This window comes from Channa argus, chromosome 7, assembly GCF_033026475.1.
Source record: "Channa argus isolate prfri chromosome 7, Channa argus male v1.0, whole genome shotgun sequence".
NCBI lineage: Eukaryota > Metazoa > Chordata > Actinopteri > Anabantiformes > Channidae > Channa > Channa argus.
In genome coordinates this window covers 758,096-779,866 of record NC_090203.1, presented here as the reverse complement: position 1 = coordinate 779,866, position 21,771 = coordinate 758,096, and the positions used below count along the sequence as shown (strand labels likewise).

General features: G+C 41.3%; 1 protein-coding gene across 2 annotated transcripts in view; it reads left to right on the top strand.

Annotated features, from left to right (window-relative positions):
• The window catches only part of nek11 (NIMA-related kinase 11), a 54,614-nt gene extending 39,861 nt beyond the window's left edge, over positions 1 to 14,753 (top strand). Inside the window, exons 14-16 of one of the 2 annotated variants that reach the window (XM_067510064.1) lie at positions 5,381 to 5,441; positions 9,522 to 9,612; positions 14,179 to 14,753. In XM_067510064.1, coding sequence (XP_067366165.1) covers positions 5,381 to 5,441; positions 9,522 to 9,612; positions 14,179 to 14,392 — 366 coding nt within the window. In that variant the 3' untranslated portion in view covers positions 14,393 to 14,753. Of the gene's footprint in view, positions 1 to 5,380; positions 5,442 to 9,518; positions 9,613 to 14,178 lie in introns of both variants that reach the window. The other variant, XM_067510063.1, reaches the window with a different exon arrangement.
• Positions 14,754 to 21,771: the final 7,018 nt, after the last annotated feature.

Below are 21,771 nucleotides of genomic sequence, written 5' to 3'. Positions count from 1 at the left end.
AGTGTTTAATTAGCTATTAGTGTTTTTTAATTATACTCATTCACTTCCTCCATTAAGCTTTCGGGTTATGGAATAATGGCAGAAGAAGAGGGATTTGTGTCCTAAGTTTGTCCTTCAGGCAGCTCTCCTCCACAGGCTTGGTGTTATGTGACCATGTTGCTCCTTAGAAGACCTGCTCAAGTAGAACCAGCTGATGGTGTGTGTGTTGTTATTGGCCCCCAGTGGACTGCGACCCCTTGAGCACTGGTGGAATGCAGACAGAGATGCAGTCAGTCGTATTGTGGCATGTTATCTAGACAAAGAGAAGGCTGTTTGTGGTTGGTTAGCTTACTGGTCATTGGTGATCCTGGTGTTTAACCCATCAGGAAGCTTTATATTCAGTTTGTGGGTTCTGTTAAAGAGTGGGGAGGATCTGAGACACTGGAACACAATGGTGAGTCTTCTCTGTATCATGGGCCACAAAACAAAACCCCAGTTGACAGGTTGCGCACCTACAGACTCCCGGTCCCCAGGAATGTTCTTGGGCTTTGAAGGGATTTTAGCATAGTGGCCAAACAGTGTTACTACAGCTGCATCGATCATGTAGTGCATACTGGCCCAAAAAGCATTTCTCCTCCATTAGGCTGTAAATGGTGAAAACCACATACGTGAATATAAAGCACTCTGTTAAATGTCATTTGGAAAGTCTAGAAGAGCTGATTGATTAGTTCATTTTACCCCTTTCATGTTTCCAAGGAGAACTGAAGGAGGACATTTTACTCACAGCCACAGTAGACTTGCCTGCGCTCCAACAGATTCATAATGGCACTTCCCTGCTGCTAGTGCTGGTACAGTCACAGTGCATAATTAGGGATGTAACAGCTGGACTTTGGAGAGCGGTCGTCCACCAATCTCACAGTTGTTGGTTTAATCCCCGGCTCCTCTGCTCACGTGTCAAACTGTCCTTAAGCAAGACACTGAACCCCAGCTTAGTTGCTCCTGGTGAGTGTGGCCAGCTGCATAGCAGCTCCCCCATCAGTGTGTGAGTGTGTGTGTGATTGTGAGTGTGAATATGTGAATAAGAAGCAGTGTAAAGTGCTTTAAGTACCAATAGCTAGAAAAGTGCAATATAAGTGCAGACAATAACCATTGCACTCAATAAAAACTCCCAGTTACACCAGTGGGACCAGCTACAGTAGCTCTGAGGAAATCACTGAGTATTTACACAAGGGCTGGGAAGGCAGAAGTAGAAAACATTAAACCCTGTTGATGTTAGGGGATGTAGGTGCCATCTTGTGAGATTTGTCCTCCCTTTCTGCAGGTGAGTTGGAGGCTGTTTCTTTGTCGTGACTGTTAAAACCGTCACCACATCAGTTCAGTGGACTGTCTTCCTTTTTTGGGTACGACTGCACTTCAATCAGCAGATCCTGAATTGTTTATGGATTTACTGTTCATTTTTCTCAATACTCTTGCTAATTATTGTGACACACTTTCTCCCTTTTCTTCATCTCTTCCCATCTCCATCAAATTAGAACAAGTCATTGTAACCACAGTAAACACATGGATCAGGCCACCTTCATCTAAGTATGTTACAGTTCAATTATACTGTAGCTAAGGACTAGAGAATGTTCTCCCAGCAGATTCATGATTCCACTCCAGCACCCAGGAGCCGATTGAAACGTCATTTCAAATTTGTGCGTCTTTACAGAGTTTTAAAGGCAGGACTTTGACTTATAAGAGAATATTTCAATACTTTTGAATTAAGACTCAAAGATAAAGGTACGAGTCAATTTCTCACAACATGTCACAAAGTGGTAAAAACCTTTATACATGACTTGTGTAACAGAGACCAATGAAGCCTCACAAACTGCTGGAACTCTCCTGTATTTGTCTCGGTTTAGGAATCTTTACCATTTGTCTGTTTTAATTTGCGTTTAAATGTTTCATGCTGCTCTCTGTGCTCCTTCTTTTCGATGTTTTAATGCATTATTGAAAGCACTTTAGTTTGTCTTTGTGTATCAAATGTGCTACACACATTTACAGGCTGCTAAGCCACCAAACATCTTTAAACTGCTTTTAGTTTTAACAGCAACTCACTGGAGCACTTACTCATCTCTTGCATTTCCTGGACATCCAGCCATCAGTTGCTGAGATATCACGTGTTTCTGTGCAGTATTGGTCTCCAGTTATTAGAATGTGACAGATTCTTTTCAGTTATGATTCAGTCTGTTTTTCATATCTACACAAAGGAAAACATGAATGTGCCTGAAGAGAATGGTGATTACTGCCTGGTGAGCCGACGGTACCGGAAGAAAAGGGGGGATGACACTTTATTGTCCTAGATAATGAAAAATAATACTTATAGTTGATGAGCAGCAGTGATACAGAGAGCTGTTTGGGTCTCAGAGGGAGCAGTTCCATCTCTGAGTAATCAGGTGAAGGGGGCGACAGCGGGGTGAAATACCTCCATCACGGCTCCACATTCAACTCCCTGAAGACTCCCATGCTGCAGCTGCAGGGACAGAATGTGTTTGTCAGCAATACTTTTACCCCGACCCACAGAAAATACTCAGTATTCAACAGTTATTCTAAATCCATGATGTGTTTATGGTCAGTGCTGTCAAATGTTCTCATGTAATGAACATTCTCTTACAGGGTTGTTTGAGCTCTTGGGGGGATTAAAACACTTAGTGTGATTGCTGCAATTTGCTCAAAACTCTTTGAGACTCATCATTACACTACTTGTTTACACATCCCAGACCATCATGGGAGCTGTTTCAAAACTGGAATAATGATTATTCCCCACAGAGGGATACACCAAGAGTACGAGGACGGACAGAATCCAATAATTAGATGTTGCACTAAGGCTCAGAATATCACATCAGTGGGTTCTGTGTTACTTTTAAACCTGCTCTGGTCAAACATTTCAAACCATTTCCATTTTATTTTTCCACTGTGGCCTCACAGCAACAGCGTTCTGAACCTGAGCTGGACCTTGTCTGTGTGTTGTCCTCCACAGTCCAGAGTTGTGCAGGTTAATAGGTGATGCTGAAGGTGTGAATGTGTGAACCTCACACACTTCAGATTACACTCCTACCCACAGTTTTCCAGAGGCACAATAACTGAAATCATCAGCAAACAAACTCATAAGTACAAAACGTTTGAGGTGTTTTGTCAATTTGCGATTTTCAAACCAATAACTTGCCAATGAGCCATTTCACAGCAAGGACTGGGTCTGTTTGAAAAAGTGACATTTATAGTTTTCATCTCCAGGTCAATTTCTTTTCCAACTTTTCACAGACGACAGGAGCATTTCTGACCAATCACAAAGCAGCTTGGTGTCACATCAAAAACATTCTGCAGTGTTTGGGGGTTAACCAGCTTACAGGTGAGCCTGCAGTGCAGAGTTAAAATATGCACAATTCAGTTTGTGCTGGCTGAGATTAGAACATGTTAAGGTTTAACACAGACTGATCCCCATTTAGTGTTGGTTGCTTAATTGTTTCACTCAAGCTGCAGCACTGATGCATCTGTGAGAGAAACCTACTGATTTATTTAATGAGGTGTAGTGTTTTACCTCACACACGTCCAGGTGCTGCTCCGGGTTCGTCGGCTTCCTGAAATTGCTCCAGTGCTTCCTCCAGTGCCGTGGCACCAGCACCCACAACACCTAAAACTGTCCCACAGACGTCCTCAAGCGTGTCCAAAATTGAGCTGCAACTCTTCTTAGCACATTCACAACAGGTCATCATAGCTTTATTTCAAATCCATTCTTGGGGCACAATTGTTTTTTACAATCTACTCTCATATTTGTTCACATTCACTGTGATTTTTTTGCCCTTAAACTTTTGCTTTTGCTTAATGTATGTTCATGTAGTTTCTAACGTGTAAAGACTTTAGTCTCACCAACGCAGTTTCCATCACCAAAGACCTTCTTTCTCAGAGTCATATCATGTGTCCAGTCTTAAGATTTGGACTTGTGGTGTTTAGAGGTTTGGTATCAAAAGGAAGCTGTTCTAGTTTCTGTTTCAGTCTGGAGCAGTTGTTTCCATCTGAACATGATTGTGAGAATACAGAAAAACAGGAATGTTGTTTGTGTTTTTAATTTCCAAACTGCTCTCTCCACATCATTTACTCTGAAGCAGGGATTTAAATGAGTGTTTGGCAGCAGTTTAAATGTTTAAGCCACTTTAATTGGTTTGTGAATGAATAAAGCTGCATTAGCTTCCTACAAACAGCTCTGCTTCATCACTTGCTTTAAAAAAATCATAACAATAAAACTGCTAAATGCATAAAGTTGTTTTAAGGTGCAATGAGCATGAATTTACATTATACTGCAGTTACACTTTATTAGGTCTTATATTTTCCACAAGAGATACATTTCTGATGCTTTGGCTTCTGTTTCTTATGAGATTTAAAAGTCAAACTGATGATTTAACCAAATCCTTGAAATTTGTAGGATTTCACCAATGCACAGGCCTCTTTCATACCTGCCCATCACACACCTCCTCCTGACATTAATGTAAAGTAAAAACGTCACAAATATTTCACCTCATTAACTACATTACATGCTCCAGTGTGAGCTGTAGTTGTACAAACATTGTAATTGTGTCCTTTGTGTTGCGTCCGACCAAAACCCCCAAAAACCTTACCTGGAGAAGGTAAATGTCTCAGGACTGCAACTTAACTCTTGATAGTCGTGATATAATTCTGACCAAACCACCTTTTTTATTTTTCCTAGAAAGAGCTTGAGGTTTGTCAAGATTTCTGTAAAATCAGGTCAGATTGTAATCTGGACATGTCTTGTGTGGAACACATGTGCATGTTTAAGGCTTTGTCATCTGCATAGGGTTAAGCTTCAAGGCAATTAAAACACCTCGTTTAGATTTGGAAAAGATGGTTTAAAAGTTTTACTTAACGCAAACACAAAGTGTTTGTATTCGCTACAAACAGAACCTCACATTTTCACTATGTCAACATGTAAATGGTGGTCTGCACTTATGTAACGCTGTTTTACCTACTGGGACTCAAACACTTTTCACTGCTTCTTATTCACCCATTCACACACACACATTCTCACACACACACACTCACAGACCGATGGGGGAGCTGCTATGCAGCTGGCCAACACTCACCATGAACAGCTAAGTCTGGGTTCAGTGTCTTCATCAAGGACACTAAGACATGTGACCAGAGGAGCTGGGGATCAAACCAACAACTACAAGATTGGTGGACGACCGCTCTACCTTCCTGAACCACAGTCGCCCCTGAAGTATTGGCTTTGGAAAGAAGTCAACCTGACTGGCTTTGTCATTTTTTCCTTTTCTGTTATCATGTCACTATTTCATGTTATATCATGTTTTTCTACTTTTGGGATGTAATGTGTTGCTCTCATCCTCAGGTCAGCGATCTGGAGGCCATGATGAAGCACATGCAGAAAGTTCTGGAAGAAGAGCAGAGTGGTGAGTCTCATTCTATACTGAATATACATATGAAGTCCTCGTGCACAGTGTACATGCAGAATACGTTGCATTTGAAACGTGCTGGATTTTAATTATTATTAAAACATTATCAACGTTTTAATAAAGCTTTTAATCTGCATCATGCTATAATCAGTTATGTTCAGTTAAATTCCTATGAATCTGAGTGGATTTAGTCAGTAAAGAACTATTTCTTATACCATTAGCAGATAACTTGGTGAAGTCTCAGCCAATTAGGGTTGAGGACATTTTATACTGCCATTTTATAAGCAGTGGTGCAGTTTCAACAGACGTCTTCTCCAGTATGTGAAGGTGCTAATTCAGCAAACAGGTCATTGTGTTATATGGGAGGATAAAGACAAAGGTTCAAGTACAAGTTGTATGAGAAAATACCTCTAGAAGTTTGGTGTGTGTGTACGCAGACACACAAATAGTGAAAGTTTTAATTCTTTCTTTATTTCTTCATGGGAATTTGTTGTTGAACAGCTGCACTGAGATGATGGTGCTACTACAGGGTTTCATTTAATTATCTAAGAAAACTGCGACATGTGGCCTGAAGGCTCAGGAATTGAACCACCAACCCCGGGCTTCATGTACAACTGCTGTAGCAGCTGAGTTACAGCTGGCTGGTTCATGGCAGGAAATGCTTCTCAGCCTTCTTAGGGGTGTGGTTTAGGATTGGGGGGGTTAGCTTATAATTAGTTTGGCAAACACATGTTTGACTTGGTCAGAGTCTTAATTCAGTGCGTTGTAGCAGCATTAATAGAAAAAAAAAAGCGACTTCATCAGGTTCTAATGGACACTGTGGAAACACTGCAGCAGCTGGTAATAACTGGTAAAAACAGTGGTGATGACTGGATGTTTATCCCTGCAGTCCTCTCTGTCTCCTGTTCACCCTCTCAGCCCTATCATGACTGTCCTCCACCCCCCACCCGCTCATCTCTTCACTTGCCATTGGCCTGGTTCAGTCACAATCTCTCCTCTGCTCTCAAACCAGCTCGTCTCGCTCTGCCGACCTCAGAAAAAATAACACCTTAAGATGAAACTTTGCTCCTTGTCTCCTGCTGTCAGAGGAAACAGTTTGACTTTAGCTGCTGCTTCTTATTGTGGAAATCTTCAACATCATTTGGAATGATCATGATTGGTTTGTCCAGAAGACTTAAAGTGTCTGACTACTGGGGAGATTCTGCTTGTTTTCCTTTTTTTTAATAGATATATCTTTCAAAGTGACGTATCACCACCCATGTTAAGTTTAGCTCTGGGACTGATAACTTAGCCTGGTGTGACGACTCAGAAATATGATTCATTTTGTCCCTTTTCCTCAGTCACTGTTAAGCAGTGTCTCTCTGTCAGCACCATGAAAAGACATGTTGGTATAGCAGAGATACATGCCACCAAGAAAGAGATGAGAATGGAAAAGAACGTTGATGATGAGAAAGCTAATGATTATGCTGATGAGAAACAAAGATGTTGAGGAATAAAAAAAAGAAGATAGCAAAAAACAAAAAATACAACAAAATATTTCAAACACGAAGTAAAAAAACACAGATGACACACTGACCGTTACAGTGTCAGAGAAATAGCTTCATAACAATGTCAGCGGAAAAATCTACTTTCCTGTAGAAGAAGTGACACTTTAAAATATACAGAACCTCCTTTAGTCTGTAAGAAAACACTTACTCTCTGCCATTTGTGCCTGATTCCGATCTGGTTGAGGCTTGACGCTTGCTGCACTGTCCTTAAATGAGAACAGACGCTCTGCTAAACCAAATAGAAATGCCTGGAGGAAATTTCACAAATCGCACAAATGTATACTTGGACTAAGATGAAAAGATTGGAACATGAGTCTGGACGTGAATGTAAACTCCAACTTGACTGGTTTCATGGCTGTCAACACTTTTTACCTACTTTTCAAATTAAAAGCCTCCCGCAGCAGGGAGACTGTGCCTTTTTAAGCTGCAAAAATGATTGTAAAAAGATTTGTGCAGGAAGATTTGAGTTGTATTGACCGTAGCTTAACTGAGGAAACCGCAAAGTTAAAACAATTTGAGATAAATAATTATAATTCATAAACACACGGTTGTGAACTGGGGAAAGTGTTTTGAATGCAGTGGTGCGTAAGTCGCAGTGCAAGTTGCTGTTATACTTAATTTACAAAGGGAGGCGGAAACTCTTATTAACTGCACAATAAAATGGGAACTGATCAGAAAACATTTGTTACTAATGTTAAACAGGGGAAATTAGAAATGTCTGTTTCTCTTTGTAGGTAAATTTGAAGGCAGTGTGGTGATGTGAAATGAAGAAAAAGTAATTATGGCTGCAGCTCTGTAGCATCCAGCTTATTTATTCCAGTTTAATGGAAATGTGTCATTTAGATGCAAATCACAGCAAACATTGCTATTCAAATTAATACAATGTATCCTTCATCAGTTTTGTACAATCTTACATTAGTTTTCTTTTGAGTTTTAAAATACAGGAGACAAACTGCAAGATGGATAAACCAACAACATTCTCTGAATGTTTGTGAATGAATCCCTGCAGCTGTTAGTATGGATTTAATCAAGAATACATTATTGTTATGTGTCTGTGCACAGCTGCATGTATGCTCACAGATGCTGCTTGTTGCTATGGTAACATTCACATTTAGCTTCAGCTGTCATTCGCTCATGTTAACTATTTTATTTCATCCCTGTCTTCAGGGTTACAATTTTCATGTCTCATAGAGTAAATAATAAAATATGTTGCGTTATTATGTGGTAAGTACAAAGTTAAACCTTAGCCTGAAGAAGTCAGTTTGGAGTAAAGCTTTTGATTTTATGGATTCTATTCTAAAGATCTTATAGACTATAAAAAAATGAGACACAGTAGAAGCTGTTGGGCCACGACATGCTGCCAGAACAGCTTCGATCACCTTGGTATTGATTCTGCACATCTCTGGAACTCTACTGGAGAAATTAAGCACCATTCTTCCAAAACCTATTCCCCCATTTACTCGTAGAGAGAGTGGTATGGGCCCATCCCCCCCCCCACACACACACACACTCGGGTTCACCTGGGTTGAGATTTGGTGACTGACAGGGTCACAGCTCATGGGTTAATACAAATTTGATTGCTCACTTGAACCGTGTGTGGAAGCATCTGCATCTCACTGTCTGAGCTGAGTAATGGTGTATTTATTGTTCCCCTGGGAACCACCGTAACGGATAAAAGTCTAAACACCTATTACATCCTCTGATATTTGGCTTGTAGTCAATTGACAAAAGACCTGCACAAGCTGAAAGGTCATTATCTAGATTTATTGCCCAGTCGTCAGACGTTAAACAGCAGCTCAGCATCAGTTGTTGCTGCTTATGTTCTCTGTTTACAGGTTACTATTTCACCTCGTTTAGGGCCTAGACAATAAAGTGGTACAAATGTCAGTTGAAAGAGATGGAAGTTGTGGAACAGTACGTTGAAGGAGATCAATGTGGTGATGAAATGCCATTTGGAACTGATGTCCAGGGCTTTACGATGAATTATTTAGGAGTGAATCTCTGAGCTCATCAACATTCAGAGCTCATTGCAGCTCATTTACCTAAACTCAGTTTCATTAAGATCGAGTTCGTTAAGATAAAAAAATGAAGACTTGTTATGATGTAAAATGTCAGATTGGAAGAAACTGACTTTTGATTATGGTTTTCAGAATGTTCATGTTTCAGTTTTCTTGATCATATTTCAGTCCATAGATTTAGTTTTATTGGCTTGGAAAAGCCAGACAGGTCTCTGTGTGTGAAGCAGAGATGGAGAAATGGGTTTTGACTCTGGCAGCAGCAGATATCTTGCCATTATAATCCCATTAGAGCACCTCCACAGACTCCGCTGCACTGTTATTAATGGAGTCAGAGCTGCTCATGCAGAGACACAGACGGAGTAAATTTACTACAGGGAGACAGAAAATGGAAAACACAATGATTTAAATACAGTCGTACAGTAAACACATAGACATCGAATATTCTATCACCACTAGTCTCCAGCTGTTTCTTACCTTTCCTTGTTCTGTTATTTCTGTCTTTAAATCAGAAGACCCAGCAGAACCCGAGGCCCCTCAAAGCCCCCAGGGTCCCCTGATGATCAACGGCAGCCTGCTGGTGACAAGAATCCAGAATCTGAAAGAGTGAGTTTGAGAAATGCTCTAATTTTGTAATTCTGATGTACTAGCTGTGGTGGAAGTTAATATAATGACTCCTACATGTCAGTGTTAATGCTGCATAATAAAGATGGAATTGATTAGAAGTTATTGATACTGCAATTTTCAAATCTGCTGGTCACTTCAGTTCTTTTGTTTTCTGTGTGCAGCCATGTGCAGGTTTTCACTGTCAATATGGCTGTTTTATAATTTCTGAGTCTGAACATGCTTTATCTCCACCAAGACCTCTTACTTCCAATAGGGAGGAATCAGAATTTTGGGCTCATGGCTTTTTGCATTGTGCAGTTGTCAGAAAAACAGGTTGGAATCAAGAAAAGGAATCAAAATTCTTCAAGGCAAATGAAATAAAAAAAAAAAAAAATGCAATCTGAAACTGGTTCTCAACTGGAACTGGTTCTCTCTGCCCGTCCGTACTACTGAACCTCTTTATGCCAATGTAGCCTGAATATTTCATTATGTTTGGTCTTGAGTAACACAGCGAATCCCTGCACCTGTTACAAAAGCTGCTGGTTAAACAAAAATCATGGTTTAAGTTAAATATCAGTTTAGAAGTAGAGACATTCTCTGTTAAACACTTAAAGTTAAAACAGTTGACATTTTTAAAAATAAAAATGTGTAATAATTGAAACATTTTGAATAAAAGCCTTGTGGAAATATGTCACAGTAACACCACAGGCTCAGAGCCTCTGTGGTTCTTTGACAATGAAATTACTGAGAGAAAATGAAGTGAAAGCATTGTAAACAGCACGTTACCTGAGGACTTTATCACGCTGTGTCCAAAAATAACACTGATGTCAAATCCTCCAAGTATTAATTCATTTTCTAGTTTCCGAATAGATTTGCCCTCTGGATATTTCTGCTGCGTCTTTCTCTGATGTCGCTGAGATGAATGGGTTTGACACCTGCCATTCAGATCCGTTTACAGCAGAACTGTCACATATTTCCATGGATGTTTTATGTAGACTTTACATCTAAACAAGCTGTGTTGTAATATCTGTACAGACAGTGCAGCTCGCAATTCTTGCGATTTATTCTAGTTTTGTTTTTTTATTGTCACTGGAATATTATTCTTTTGATATGTATCTGTAACCACTTATCCTCTTTGGGGTCTATCCCAGCTGTCATTGAGTGAGAGGTGGGGTCCAACCTGGATGGTTTCCAGTCTAAGACCAGCACAGACAGGCAAACATTCACACTCACATTCACACCAGCGGGCAATTAACAGTAAACCTAACATGCATGTATTTGGACTGTGGGAGGAAACCGGAAGAAATCCACACAAAACATGGGAAGAACATGCAGACTCCACACAAAGGTTACAACTGGTTGGTGGAATCAAACTGGGAACCTTCTAACTGTGAGGCAGCAGCACTAACCACCCCACCACAGTGCTAAATCTAAAATTTAAATGGTACAGTGAGATGCTACAGTCTGCTGTAAATGGCAGGACCATTGACTTTGCACAGTTTTATTATTTTTTTTTTTTTCTTGTGTTAGCGTGAACTCAGATTTAAGATTCTTCTGTGGGTGATGAATTTAAAACAACCCAATTACTCCTGACAAACGTTGTGCCTGAAGCTGCAACGTGTCACTGAGTGGATCAGTGTGATATGAACCAGATTGTTTTTTGGTGCAGATTAAAGTGACACAAATCAGATAATCGCAAGATCTTCGCTCCAGAAAACACAGAATATTAAACATGATGACAAACATTTGGAAAATTGGAATCAACTGTGCAGTAGAAACTATCAGAAGCCTTTCAGAGAGAGACTCGCACTGCTGTTCCTCGCTCACCTTCATTAGTTCTCACGTGCAGTAACAGGTGTGACAAGATTTATCTAATGATGATGGATTCCCTGCGTTTGTCCAGTTCAGTGTTGTAGGTGAGTGGATGTTGGTGAGGAAACCAATAAAGAAACTAAACAAAAGGCAAAAGCCAATTTTTTTTTCTTTTTGCAGTGCAGTCAACTTGTCCACCTTGTTTTCCAGAGACCTCATGTTGCCCATAATCAGAGATGAGAGATGCAGTTCGCCTGATTTCTTTCCCCCCTCCCCACCTTCCAGCCCTTGTAGGACGTGTGCATCTTTCTGTTTTTCTGAACTTCTCTTCTGTTTCACTGCTGAGACTAAACCCCAGTGATGTCCTCTGAAATGAAGAACCTGCCCCTCCCCACTTTGATTAGGCTCATCTCATCACTAGCAACAACATCGGACACACTCAGCTGCTGTGGGTGGGAATAAAAGGCTGTCAGCTCTCAGAGAGTTGGGCATCAGCTGGTCTTTGGTTCCTGCTCAGTGACTCTGACCTGAGAGCATTAAGACTCTCTCAGGTCTCCTGATAAGGAAAATTACACAGCACCTGAAGATGAGATTTTTTTAATCTTGTGTGAACCAGTTATCTTGTTGGCACAAGATTAAAAACAATCATCTTCTGGGACTTTTAACTCTGAGCAAAAAAGGGTTGGCAAGAAACTTTCACCTCATGTGGCTGAAGAATTTAAACCTGTGGGCTTTAAACACTGGGACTTTTAGCTTTGTGGATTAGATCGATGGTAGATAGGTTGGGTTTTTACCCAAACAGAGTTTTGGGTTGGTCATCTATTAAAAAGCTGAGTAATTTAAAAAATGTAAGAAGCATTGAAGATGAACTGGAATCTGGTTGCTCAACAAACGAGCGACAGAACTTCAACACACGATTGGTTTCTGATGAAGTTCCTGTTCAGCCAAACACCTGCATTAAAAAGCAGGAAATTTACCCAGTACAGTAGGTAGAATATGTTCTTTGACCCAGTGATCCAACAATGGACCCAACACTGGGTGACAGTTAACCCAAGAAATGTGTTATCAACCATATCACTAATTAGACATTAATCCTCCTCATCATCTTCATCAATCATTCTCTAGATGTCCCACTGATAAACTAGACCAATAACCAAAAATGTTCTCTGATGAATCTCAGATCAAACTGAAAACGTAACTGTAACTGACAGGGAGGAAAATATTTCTCTACACTTCCTGCATCTAAAATAAATTTTCTTTCTGTGGAGAAAAGGGAAAACAATGAGCATCAGGTGATCAGTGATCTGAGGGCTGCTGTCACAATGTAGGAAAAGCAAAACACGTTTACCTGCTGACAGCAGCCAAAACACAGAGTCAAACACCTGTGACGGAGCCAGAGAAACAGGGAGAACGTCAAAATCCACCCTGTCAGTCACAACACCTCCCAGAGGAGGACGAGGACACATGGAGTCAAACAGCAGCAAGTGCTTCAGAAGTTCAGCAGGTCAAAGGTCAGATGTTGAATATCTGACGCGGTTATTTTTGGGGGATAATACACACACCTTGATGTTTTCTAGTCCATGTGAGGTGCTTGTCTGTGAGAGGACATGGTGAGGAGCATAGTTCTTCAGTAAGTAAGGATATTTTTAGTGATGGGACATGATATTTTGTTAAAGAAGACACTGAATAGGTTTTTAGGGATCATGGACATTTTGAAAGGTTTTTTCTAAAACGAGGAAAGTGTTGGAAAGTGGAGACTATAGGACAGTAAGGACATCATGTTCAAAAAATCAGAACATTTGCACTTTTCAGTTATGGGATTGTTTAGTGAAATAAGACACTTGAGGACATGTTTAGAAAGTTTACACCGGATTTGATGGGTGAAAACAGACAGTGCATCATCTTGTACTCACTCCTTTAAATGCTTTAGACTGTGTTAGAATAAAGTTTACTTAACATTTAGGGATATTGTCATGTCAAACTTAACATTTAGGGATATTGTCATGTCAAACGTCGGGGACATTAATGCAAAATGTCGATAAGATCCTGCTGAGCCGTCAGTCACACACCCTGTGTCACATGATTAAACGCTGATAGAAACCAGACGACCTCCTGCTGCCAATCGATGAGGCTTCATTTCAAATTCAGTCTGAGTTGAAATGTGTGGAGTTTTTACAGAAAGGGGTTCTGTTTTTTTTGTCCAGGCTGTGCAGCTCTGTGGTTCGCCACTTGTTTCAGATTGAAACATCTCAACAGACATTTCTGTTTCCTTTACTATCGTCTTTGGTTTTATTTATCAGGTCAGTAATTATAAGTATAAGGACCAAAAACCTGCAAATGAAGACAATCATCATCCATCAGCTACAGCTGCTTTAACAAATCTTCTGATTTATGGAACTAGCTCTGTTTGGCCACATTTTGTGTGTTTACACGTAAAATGACGTGTAAACACACAGCACATTTTGATTAAGTTTATTATTTAGCTATCTGCTGCTGGTATGAGGGTTTTTTGGGCCATTTTGAAGCCAGTTTTTTGATACTTTGACATGTCCTACTGCAGAGTCAGAAATCCTCCATCTCAGAGTAAGAACTGCAAACTGAAGGTTGATGAAATGCAAATGAAAGGCAAAAAAAGGTTTTCTGAAATTCACTAAGATTCGTTTGTTGGCTAAACAACCAAACCCCAGAGGCAGATCAGTGGTTAACGCTTTTCTTTTGTACACATTTTGAATCTTGTCCCCGTCCTTCCTGCAGGTCCATCTGTCGTCAGCTGGGTTCAGACGTTTTCCAGAAGCTCTATGACAAACTGAAGGAGGCCAAGAAGCAGCACGACCATGAGCGCTGTGATGCAGAACGAGCTCTGAATGCTCCGGAAGAAGATGCTGGTTTCCGGGTCGACCAGCTGCTGTTCTATGAAGAAGAGTTAGAGAGAGTGAGACAGCTGCAGGAGGACAGACCACCTGTCTGACTGTCTCTGTTAGTAACAGCAGTCTGTTGTTAATGGCAGCTCACAGGAAAACTGCCAGCTGTATCATATGAAGTTATTTTCCTTTTATCACAATCCAATAAACTGCAAACACAGTCATCAGCAGAACCAACAACAAAACAGAGTCTGTATCAGCAGCAGATGCAGATTTAAAATGTGAAGCACGAACGTGCCGATCTGATTTCTGACAGCATGACGAAGCTTCCTGCTGAGATCTGAGCTTACAGGCGGTGAAACAGGCCGTGTATCTCCACGGTTTCTGTCATGGCTCACACCAATCAGCAGCTCTTTGTATCAGGGCCTTTGTTTCCCCTCATGTTCAACATAAAGCCAGTGAAACCTCCAGCATGTGTCACGTCATCCTAGTCCATTAGAGCAGCACCATCAGCTCTTTGTCAGCTGATTCTCTCTTTACAGTTTTACACCACTTAATCCATGTGGTCTCATCCTGACCTGGACCATCTCAGCTCTGCAGGCTTTTCCAGTTTGAAGGTGGCTGAAGTGTTTAGTGGCACGATGCAGCAATCGATGAAAAACTCACTCGCTCTGATGAGATGATGTAGATTCTCAGCAGCTGCACAAAGCTGCCTTGTGTAAAATCAAGGGATTTTAGCAAAAATCTAAAATGTGCACAGGCATCAGTTGTGTGAATATGTAATTGTATTAGAGGATTTTCAAGGCAGTTTTTGGAAATACTTTTAAGACATGAATTATGTAAAACAAACGGTGTATGAAATGTTCTGCAGAGTTGTGACATTTACACAATGAATGCTACATTTTTAAGTGACATGAAAAGCACTGACTGACAGTGACTGTGAAGCCTGTTGAGGCAACATTGTAACTTTGGGCTTTAATGTTATAAGAAAGGACTTGGGCTGCGTGTTTACGTGAAACCGATGAACAGTCCAGATTTATTTCTAATCTCTCAGAAATGTGTGAAAAGGCTGATCTTTCCTTACCGAACATCATCTAAGTTACCTTTAGTGTCAGGACACAGATACTTTGTTAGCTTAGAATAAGTTTGTAAAGTTGAAATTATTGTCAAGTGTAAAATTCATCGTGTTCATTACAGTAAAATATAAAATATTTTCACAGCTATAAAATATTATTTTGTTGCTTTATTTCATTACAAAAACCAAAAGCAGCTCAAAGGTCCAATCACTTGTAGGGTCACAATGGAGCTGATCAGGGAGATACAACACACACTGACCACAGGGTCGGTGGTTCAAATCCCTGTCCCTTCCGGTACATGTTGAAGCATCCTTGTGCAAGACATTGAACCCAAGGTTCTCCCAGCAGGGCAGGTGAGCACCTGGCATAGCAGCAATCATCACGTGTGTGTGTGTGTGTGTGTGAGAGAGAGAGAATGGGAGAATGAGAAGCAACAAAGAGCTAAATGAACTATGTAAACAAAGCTTTTACGTTGATTCAGACCTATGGATGGACACTGGTCCACCAGCTCAGTAACATGACACAAAGCTGACACGTCTTTTGGCTTGTCCCAAGCTGTGGGGTCGCCACAGCGGAAGGTTCCACAGTGTTCCGTACGTTGGTTTGGCATGAGCTTTTATGCTGGATTCCCTTCCAGCTGCAACCCTCCCATTTTTATCCGGCCACCAAATTCGCCCAAACAGATTGTAGCAGCTGAAGTGAGGGATAAAAACCCCACTGTGGTTCTGTGCATCTGTCTTCCGTCTCCCTCCACAGCTCACTATCATGGCTTCGGTCCTGCAGCTCTGCAGCCCGTCTGTGTTCAGTGTGATGATAACAGCTAAAACTCTGAACCAAACAAGTCTTTGTGCTGCTGGTTTAGCTTCCAGCAGCAGAAACTGTGGAGCCACAGCTCCAAGTGGGTCCAGTAACCGCATTCTAGTTTTACACCACAAGAGGAAACTCGGCACGTCATTATGCTGAATCCTTGTTCTCTAACAAACAGTGACTGTTCTCAGGTTAAACCTGCATTGTTAGATACATCCGTGCTTTCAAGCTGCATCTTGTTCTGTCAATCCTCCCACATCTGAACAGGAAAAACCAAAATGTGACCCAGTCACAGATGTGTCCTGGAGGTCATGCTGATAACAGAAGTTTTGTGGCTACATATTGTATGAGTTGTTTTGGACCCTTGGTTCTGTCTGTGTCAGACAGAAGACTGGGATGAAAGGGCAGCAACATGCTGGTGTTTGTATGAAAGGTTGTTCCCGTAGCACAAAATCTGACTTTTTTTTTTTCCAGTTATGGATAAAAACCTAATAACCACAGTTCACCTTCAGACTGCAAATGAAGCATCAGAACTCACAGGTGCGAAATATCCAGTGGCAGCGTTTGTTCTGTGTTCTAATGATGATTTATTTCCCAGGTTGTGCTGTGAACGTTTAGTTTTTCAGCGACTGTCAGCCATCACTGAAACCTGGTGAGACGGATGGTAGTAAATGCTAATGAGAGCCCTCCACTGTGATGAGGTTTGTCCACGTCTTAAAAGGACTCAGCAGGACAGAGACAAATGGAAAGTGAAGATCACTCAGAGGACGAAGGTAACTGTGACCCTAAAACGATCTTGTGAGGCAATGAAATGGGTGAATGAGAGGATGGAGGATTTAGTTTAATCAATCAGACGAGGGGTGAGGACAATCACGCAGAAAGAAAAGTCTTTTTTTCTCCATTTTGTCTGTGCAGGCTGGAATTAGCTGTCAGCTGGAGTAAAAATGTCTGTGTGCCCTTTAGACCCTGCCAGGACAGAAGATGTAGATATAGATGGATAGGTATAGATATCTATATGTATATCTATATACATATCTATCTTCATCTCCAGTAGAGCACTTTGTCCACTGAGCGGTTTGGAATGAAAACCCATGTCACCCAGTGCTGTGAGTCTGGCTGATGTGGTTTTAATCGTTTGTGGAGGACAGAGGTCCACATCACAGACCAACAAGCTGATCCATGCTGCAGACCGACAAAGGAAACAAGTCGATTTATTTCAGATGGTATTTAGTGTTGGTTTACTGTGGTTTACTTTATACTGTGCTGCATCAGATGTTTATTATTTTTCCACATTGTTCAAACATAGAAAAGCTGAGCACTGCAGCCACTGAAGTGAAAATACAAGTATAAAAAAATTATTGGTTGAAATATCCCAAAAATCAAAATGAAGACATGAAACACAATTAGTAGAGGGGTTCTCATCAACATCACATTGACTGAGCTGATTTTATTGATCAGGACTGATCACTGATCAGTTTGTGTGGAGGGTTCCACACAAACCCATTATGGATTCATCACTTTGCAATAACTTCTATCAGCTGGGAAAACGTGTTTTCCTTTTGTTGCCACAGTGAATAAAACCGTGTTGAGTCACCGCTTTAACCAAGGATGAAAAACTGAAACCAACGAAAAAGAGTGCAAAGAAAGTGATGATGATGATGATGATGATCAAGTGGATCCCAGTTTCAATGAACATGTTAGCAACTGAGGAAAAACTATAATAGCGAGATAATCAGCAAACGAACAAAGAGCAAGTTCCTGTGTTTACTTTTGTGTTCCAGCCCCAGAAACATTCAATCAGTGAGCAGACAAGAAAAATTCTCCTGTGACTTGATCATTTTTCTATGTGTGAAACTAGAGAGTTAAGTGACCCATTTTACTGGATGGGGATTGTTGAATCATAAAAGTTGTCCTTTAAACTCGGTGAACGTTAATTTGTTAGTGTGGTGTTTGAAACAGAAACAGATGTTCTCTCTGTAACATGGTAATTTCTGCTGGAACATGTTCTGTATTTTCTTAGGGAGCAGGTGTGTGTGTGTGTGTGTGAGACAGAGCAAAATCTACTCCCACTTTGTTCTGTAATTACTGATATCAGTAATTTTAATAACAGATGCTTTTTACAGATCTGTGAGTCTTACAGTTTTCAAACACAATAAGCAGAATTCTCGTGATCAGAAACGTAAAAAGTTTAACAGTTTAACAGGTGAACAGGTGAAACTCAGCTCAGCTGGGAATTAAAGTCAATACATTTCAGCTTTTCTCTGCTCACATTGAAGTTTTATGCTGGACTGTTTGCAGGGAGGTGGGGGGGGCTCTGTCACAGCTCTATGGAGCTCAGCGGGCAGAGAGAAGCTCCAACCCTGCCAGAGGTTGGGGGTTTAAATCCCACAGGGATCTGGTTTGGATGAAAGGTCGATGAACAGCAGCTGCTCCTGGTTTTCACTGCAGAAAATCCTCTGAGGAGCAGAGAAGCGTCCAGGAGCTAAAGCTGCTCCCAGTCTGTTCAACCACACAAAGGACCTCAAATGACACACACACACACACAGCAACAACCGGTACGTACGTTTACTCAAGTCTTATGTGAAAGTACTAGTTTGAGGTAGTATTTCCATTTATTACCTTTACACCACAACATTTACAAAAATAAAAAGATGAAATTGCTGTGTTTCCTCCTAAATGAAATGAATGCTGATATTTCACTGTAAATAGTCAGACATTAGATTTGAAGTGCTTTCAATCTGAACATGAAATAAACGGAACAAGTTAACAAAGTTTACTTGCTGTAAAAGCTGGATAACCATTGGCTGAAGCTGCTGAACCTGTCAGGTCGTACTCAGGGCAAAATCTGTTACTGTTTGCCTCATACTGTGTCCAAAATGCTTCTGTGGAAAACCTGAACCCGACATCCATACTTTAAGCACACAGCTGTGATCTGAGAGGGACCCTGTGAGGGGGGAGGGGGCTCTATTTGTATTAATATCCTATTATTGCTGAATTAAACTGAAGTGACTGTGAAAGTTCAATGAGTCGTAAAAAATGGGAGAAATGAAATAATTTTAAAAGCAGTGATGCAGCAAGCCCTGGGGCTCTGTGATCAAGTCCTCCACTATCTGTCTTCAGGAGACTTTCGAGGTGCATGAAATATATTGAACGTATTAATCAGCTGCTGGGACTTTAAGTTGAGCAGAGACGTCTCAGAGCAGAGAGGAGTTTCTGCTCCATGTTTGAACCCTGATAAACTAGAGGCGTGAAGGCACCGAGCTGCCGCATGTCCAACGGTCTGCATGTAGCTCGACACTCTGTGTGTGTGTGTGTGTGTGTGTGTGTGTGTGCGCCTTTCATTTGTTCATTGTTCTATTGTTCAGTGTTTGAATGGAGGATGGACCCAGAGGAAGCTGCAATCCAACAGGCTCAGTCTCACCTGCACAGTTGGTTCCTTTCAATACGTCTGCACAAAGACCGAAACACAGGAAACAAATGGTCCAACACTGACTGTTGTCCATGTGTTGGCCTCCACTGGCTGAATCTCCTCTCTCAGAGAAGACACAGACATCAGCAGTCAGGACGTCAGAGTCAGAGCTTTGAACATGATGAAGCCAGTGCAGAGATCTGAACAGCAGCTGCACAGTGATCTGGGTCTTTCTGATGTTTGAGGGAAACCTGCGGCAGAGACTGACGAGATCTGGTCAGTAAAGCTAAGTTGGTTGTCCCCCACATTTCTGTCAGATTTCGTGGTAACAATCACTGAACACCTGATGTTGTGTTGTGATGAAGCTCTGAGTGAGAAGACCAGGACTTTGACATGGGAAGAGGTCTTCTTTCATCCATGCAGAGACAGGTAGTGGAGTCCTCTGGTAGAAAGGATCATTGCAGTCATTTTCTAAATTAATCGTGTCCACAGTCAGCATACACATACTAAACCTTCTTCTGTGCTCACGTTGACTCGTTACTCTCCTCTGGATGACATGTTTCCAAACTGGTGACGCACCTTGTTCTCTGACTCAGCACTTCTGGTGTTTTGGCTGGCGACCTGCGATCTTGCAACATTCAATTTGGCTTTGCAGAGACTCAGACGCATTTGCTCTTCAGAGACTGGAATGAAGCTCCAACCAGGGTGATGAGGGTCAGTGATGGTTCAAACTAAACTCTGTCACAGTGAGTGAGGTTTTTGTCTCTATCAGAAACTATCAGGAAAAACCTATGACTTCCTGCTTTAAATTCAGAATCTTTAATAAATGATACGAGTGGAGGAAGTGAAGAAGACAAAGTCTGACACTAACTGTTTTTTGCTCTTGACTGCAGCTGTGTTCCGAGATGATAAAAAAAATTACATAAAGCAGAATAAAAATTAATGACAGTGAAAATAAAGTTGGACAGAATAAGGCCAGACTCTCACACACGTTCTCAGTTTCTTCAGTGTCTTTGCAGAAATAAAGGAAATGATGAATTGTGCTCACTTCCTGTCATCAGGAGAGGAAAGAGCACACAGGGATCCTCAGCTGGGGTGTGATTCCACTTGTTACCATGGTGATGATTAGCTGCATGGATTGATGTGTTCGCCGTGTGTCAGCGCTAACGTGACTTGTTCTGTGGTGTTCTGTGTTTGAGCTTCCTGTTGAACAAACCTCCTGTCCCTCAGTTGTCACAGTAACGTGGACATGAGATGGAGCAAAATGAGCACCAGGTCCACTGAGCTCAGTTAGAAGGAATCAAACGTAGGTACTTTTTTCAATAGATCATATAGCTCCAAATCACGACAAAGTCATCTCAAGGCTCTTTACAGAATAGAGTCCCGACCATAAAGATGTATAGACCCTTAGAATTGTCATCAAAAGTCCAATAAAGCAGAAGTCTGGACACTGGACACCGAGCTGCAGCAGAAACAGATGGAGAAGAGGGTGAAAACGTTTTTTTGTTCCATATCAAAGTCCCAGTGAGAGTGAGCCCACGTACTAAAGAGGTCAATCATCTCTTTGAACCTCAGCAAATTTGTTCTCCAGGGAAACTCGGAGCCCTTTGAGAGCAGGACACTCGCAGCAACATCCCCACATTTCAAAGCAGAGAGGAGGTGAAAACGATGCAGGGCCACAGGAAAAATGCTCTTCACATCGTTTCATTGAAAAAAATAATAAAGTTGTGTGGAAATGGAAAAGCAGCCAAAAATTGGATTCAGTTCTAAAGCGGGAAAATGTCCTTTTGAAGAGTTGGAACCTGATTCAAGTGCCGAAACAAAGGTTCAGCAGAAAGTATCAAAGTTACTGCTCCTCTACTACAATCACACTTCAGTCTGTAACTCAGCTCATATCAGAGCAGATTCTGCTCGTCCCTGCTGAGTTATGGGGGTGTAATTAATGTGTGTGTGTGTGTGTGTGTGTGTGTGTCTTTACAACGCTGGAAGATGGAGCTCATAAAGCTGTGTGTTTTCTTTCTTTCTGCTTTTAAAAAAACAGGACGAAGTTATTGCTGGTGGGTCTCTGGAGTAAAGACCACGTGATACATGGTCTGTGAAAATAAAAACCTGCGGGCTAAAACTAAAGTGGACACCTTTTTCAGGAGCATCAAAGACAGATCAGGGTTGGGTGGGCTCCTTGCAGGGGGGGGGC